This window comes from Pygocentrus nattereri, chromosome 25 (genome assembly GCF_015220715.1).
Source record: "Pygocentrus nattereri isolate fPygNat1 chromosome 25, fPygNat1.pri, whole genome shotgun sequence".
NCBI lineage: Eukaryota > Metazoa > Chordata > Actinopteri > Characiformes > Serrasalmidae > Pygocentrus > Pygocentrus nattereri.
In genome coordinates, this window is record NC_051235.1 from 117,939 (window position 1) to 122,500 (window position 4,562).

Genomic DNA, 4,562 nt, shown 5'->3' on the forward strand with positions numbered 1-4,562 from the left:
GTGTGTGTGTACTGTATGGTGTAGTGTAGCATTCGTCTACAGTGTGTTACACTGTATAGTGTGTTACACTGTATAGTGCGTAAGAGTGTGTAGTGGTGACTCTGCAGAGTTCAGGTTGGTCTGTGTTTGGTTGAAGAGGTTGGTTGGTCGGTTAGTTGGTTGGAGGTTGAGGGTTGGCTGGCTGGGGGTAAAGGGTTGGTTGGATGGGGGTCGGTTGGTTGGGTAAGGGTCAGCTGGTTGGAGTTTGGTTGGTTGAGGGTTGGTTGAGGGTTGGTTGGTTGGTTGGGGTTTGGTTGAGGGTTAGGGGTTGGTTGGTTGAGGGTTGGTTGGTTGAGGGTTAGGGGTTGGATGGTTGAGGGTTGGGGGTTGGTTGGTTGAGGGTTGGGGGTTGGTTGAGGGTTAGGGTTGCTTGAGGGTTGGTTGATTGAGGGTTGGGGGTTCATTGGTTGAGGGTTGGTTGGTTGAGGGTAGGTTGGTTGGGGGTTTGTTGAGGGTTAGGGGTTGGTTGGTTGAGGGTTGGTTGGTTGAGGGTAGGTTGGTTGGGGGTTTGTTGAGGGTTAGGGGTTGGTTGGTTGAGGGTTGGGGGTTGGTTGGTTGGTTGGGGGTTGGTTGAGGGTCGGGTTGGTTGAGGGTTGGGGGTTGGTTGAGGGTTGGTTGGTGGTCTCCCGATGGTCAAGTCTGAGCAGCGTGTGAGTAGTATGTGTGTTTTTCTCAAACACATGCTCTTGTTGTGTCAGCTTGGTCTCCCAGCATGCCGTGCAGCTCAGTAGCTGTTCTCATGGCCGGCGAGGATGTAGAGATTGCTGTGGGCCGTGGGGTTTTCCGTTGGACGGCTTTCCAGAACCACCACCCTGACAAACACACACACACAAACACACACACACACACACAAATCTCTTAGTTACTCAGGTGCTGCAAAGCATAGACTAAACTGTGTGTGTATAAGAATGTGTTTGTGTGTGAGTGTGTGTGAGAGAGCGTGTGAGTGTGTGTGTGCGCGTCTGTATGTATGTGTGTGTGTGAGAGAATGTGTGTGAGTGTGTGTGTGTGTACATGTGTGTCTGTGCATAAGTGTGTGTGTTTGTGTGCGTGTGTGTCTGTGCATAAGTGTGTGTTTGTGTGCGTGTGTGTCTGTGTGTTAGTGTGTGTGTGTTTGTGTGTGCGCGTTGGCGTGTGTCTGTGTTAGTATGTGAGTGTGTGTGTGTCTGTGTATAAGTGTGAGTGTGTGTGTTTGTGTGTGTCTGTGTTAGTGTGTGTGTTTGTGTATGTGTGTGTGTAAGTGTGTGTGTGTATGTACGTGTGTGTATGTGAGTGTGTGTATGTGAGTGTGTATGAGGCCGGGACCAGGCTGCAGACAGACAGGCTAAACCAACCGTCTGCAATCCGCCTTGAGGCGTCACCCAAGTTCAACTCTATAGAGACTGTGTCTTTGCCCTGAATTAAAACTAAATTTAATCATAGAAAAACTCAATCAGCCCGTTTAAATAACCTAATTAACATATATCCATGTTCTGATGATCGCACTAACACCTTAGGTCTAAAACTTGGACTACTTAATATAAGATCATTAAACTCTAAAGCAGTCGTCGTAAATGAAATTATAAGCGATCGTAAATTTGACTTTTTTTGTCTCACTGAAACGGGTTAGACCAGATGAATATTCAGCTTTAAATGAAGCCACGCCTGCAGGCTATAATTATGCACATAGGCCAAGATTATCAGGCGAGGGAGGTGGAGTCTGTATAATCTACCAAAATACTCTCAATATCAGTCAGAAACAATGTGACGCCTTCACTTCCCTTGAGGTCCTTTCTATTCACGTTACAAACCCGGTCACAAAAAAGACGTTTTCATTATTTATTTTCACATGTGTATGTGTGTGTGTATAAGTGTGTGAGAGTGTGTGTGCGTGTGTATGTATAAGTGTTAGTGTATGACAGTGTGTGTGTGTAAATGTGTGTGTGTTTATATATATGTGAGTGTGTGGATGTGTGTGTGTGTGTGTGTGTGTGTGTGTGTGTGTTACCTGTCTGAGCCCAGCAGTCTGAATATTCTGGTATTGTCTGAAATCTCCTGTGTGACCTGTGACAGATGTTAATTAGTGACATTAATTAGTGACTAGTTACAATATTCAGTTATAATAACTGCAGTGCTGCACAGGCAGTGGGAGATTGCAGGGGGGCCCTGGGCGGCCTAGGCCCCTGAGGCAGAAACTGGCTCTTGGCACGTGGAAGGTAACCTCACTGGGGGGAAGGAGCCGGAGCTTGTGCGGGAGGTTGAGAGGTACCAACTAGATATAGTTGGGCTCACATCCACCCACAGTGTCCGCTCTGGAGCCAAACTCCTTGATAGGGGTTGGTCTCTCTCCTACTCAGGGGTTGCACAGGGTGAGAGGCGCCGGGCGGGAGTGGGGATACTCATAAGTCCCCGGCTGGCGGCCGTGCAGTTGGAGTTTGTTCCGGTAGACGAGAGGTTTGCCTCAATATGAATTAAATTCACAGAGAGGAAAACTTATGCTTATGCACCAAACAACAGGTCAGAGTATTCAGCCTTCCTGGAGCGAGTGGGTGGGGTTCTGGAAATGGTCCCGCCTACAGACTCCATAGTCTTACTGGGGGACTTCAATGCTCATGTTGGCAATGACTGGGAGACCTGGAGAGGCGATTGGGAAGAACGGCCTGCCCGATCTAAACCCGAATGGTGAATTGTTATTGGACTTCTGTGCCAGGCATGGATTTTTCATAACGAACACCAAGTTCGAACAAAAGAATGTTCATAAGGGTACATGGTCCCAGAGCTCCTTAGGTCAGAGATCAATGTTCGACTTTGTTGTCGTTTCATCTGACTTGGGACCATATGTTGTGGACACTCGAGTAAAGAGAGGTGCTGAGCTGCCAACTCATCACCATCTGGTGGTGAGTTGGATCAGATGGCAAGGAAAACTGATGGTCAGACCCGTAAGGCCCAAGCAAATAGTGAGGGTGTGCTGGGAGCGACTGTCGGAGACCCCTGTTCAGAATGATTTCAACTCCCACCTCCGGGAGAGCTTTTCTCACGTCCCGGAGGAGGTAGGGGACATGGAGTCTGAATGGACCCTGTTCAAAACCTCCATTGTGGAAGCTGCCAGGCATAGCAGTGGCCCAAAGCTTGTGGGTGCCTGTCGGGGCGGTAACACAAGAACCCCCTGGTGAACACCAGTGGTCAAGGAGGCCATCGAGCTGAAGAAAGAGGCCTTAAGGAATGGATGGCCCAAACAGTACCCTTGGACTGGCAGACCAGGGTGGTGGTCCCCATTTTTTAAAAAGGGGACCGGAGAGCGTGTGCCAATTATTGGGGTATCACACTGCTCAGCCTCACTGGGAAAGTGTATACCAAGGTGCTGGAAAGGAGACTCAGACTGATAGTTGAACCTCAGTTTGAGGAGGAACAATGCATATTCAGTCCTGGTCGTGGAACAATGGACCAGCTTTTCACCCTCTCCCGGATTGTTGAGGGGGCATGGAAATTTGCCAACCCAGTCTACATGTGTTTTGTGGATTTGGAGAAGGCTTACGACCAGGTTCTCTGTGATATCTTGTGGGAGGACCTCCGGGAGTATGGGGTGGCAGGGCTACTACTCCGGGCCATCCAATCTCTGTACTCCTGGAGTGAGAGCTGTGTTCGTATACTCGGCATTAAGTCAGACTCTTTCAGTGTTGGTGTTGGACTGCACCAGGGTTGTGCCCTGTCTCCACTCCTGTTTGTGATATTCATGGACAGGGTGTCAAGGTGTAGCCGAGGTCAGGAGGGCATTATGTGTGGAGGCTGGAGGGTGGCGTCTCTGCTGTTTGCAGACGATGTTGTTCTTTCGGCTGAATCACATTATTGTCTCCAATGCTCATTGGAGTGGTTTGAGTGTGAAGCAGTTGGTATGTGGATCAGCACCTCCAAGTCCATGGTCTTGGCCCAGAAAAGGATTGCATGCCCACTCCAGGTAAGGGGAAATGACCTGTCCCAGGTGGAGGAGTTTAAGTATCTCTGGGTCTTGTTCAAGAGTGATTGGAAGAGGGATCATGAGATCGGCCGCAGGTTGGGACAGGCGGTGTGAAAAAAGAGCTGAACCATAAGGCGAAGCTCTCTGTTTTCAGTCTACATCCCGACCCTCACTGTCGGTCATGAGCTGTGGGTAATGACTGAAAGAATGAGATCGTGGATACAGGCGGCGGAAATGAGCCTCTTCACAGGGTGGCAGGCTACACTCTATTTGATAGGGTGAGGAGCTCAGCCATCCGGGAGGAGCTCAGAGTAGAGCCGATACTCCTCCGTATTGAGAGGAGCCAGCTGAGGTGGTTTGGGTATCTGATTCGGATGCCCCCTGGACGCCTCCCTTTGGGGGTGTACCAGGCACGGCTTACCAGGATAAGGCCCCGGGGTCGTCCTAGGACCCACTGCAGGGATTACATCTCCAAGTTGGCCTGGGAGCGGCTTGGGGTCCCTGGGAATGAGCTGGAGGAATTTGCGGGGGGACAGGGTCATCTGGATTCTCTGCTCTCCCAACTGCTACTGCGACCCCATCTGGACTA

General features: G+C 50.0%; 1 protein-coding gene across 3 annotated transcripts in view; it reads right to left on the minus strand.

The window, feature by feature from the left end:
* Positions 1 to 537: 537 nt before the first annotated feature.
* The window catches only part of map4k3a (mitogen-activated protein kinase kinase kinase kinase 3a), a 99,876-nt gene continuing 95,851 nt past the window's right edge, over positions 538 to 4,562 (minus strand). For all 3 annotated transcript variants that reach the window (XM_037534730.1, XM_037534731.1, XM_037534729.1), the window contains 2 exons: positions 2,027 to 2,082; positions 538 to 851 (listed from right to left, as the gene is read on the minus strand). In XM_037534730.1, coding sequence (XP_037390627.1) covers positions 764 to 851; positions 2,027 to 2,082 — 144 coding nt within the window. In that variant the 3' untranslated portion in view covers positions 538 to 763. The remainder of the gene's footprint in view (positions 852 to 2,026; positions 2,083 to 4,562) is intronic.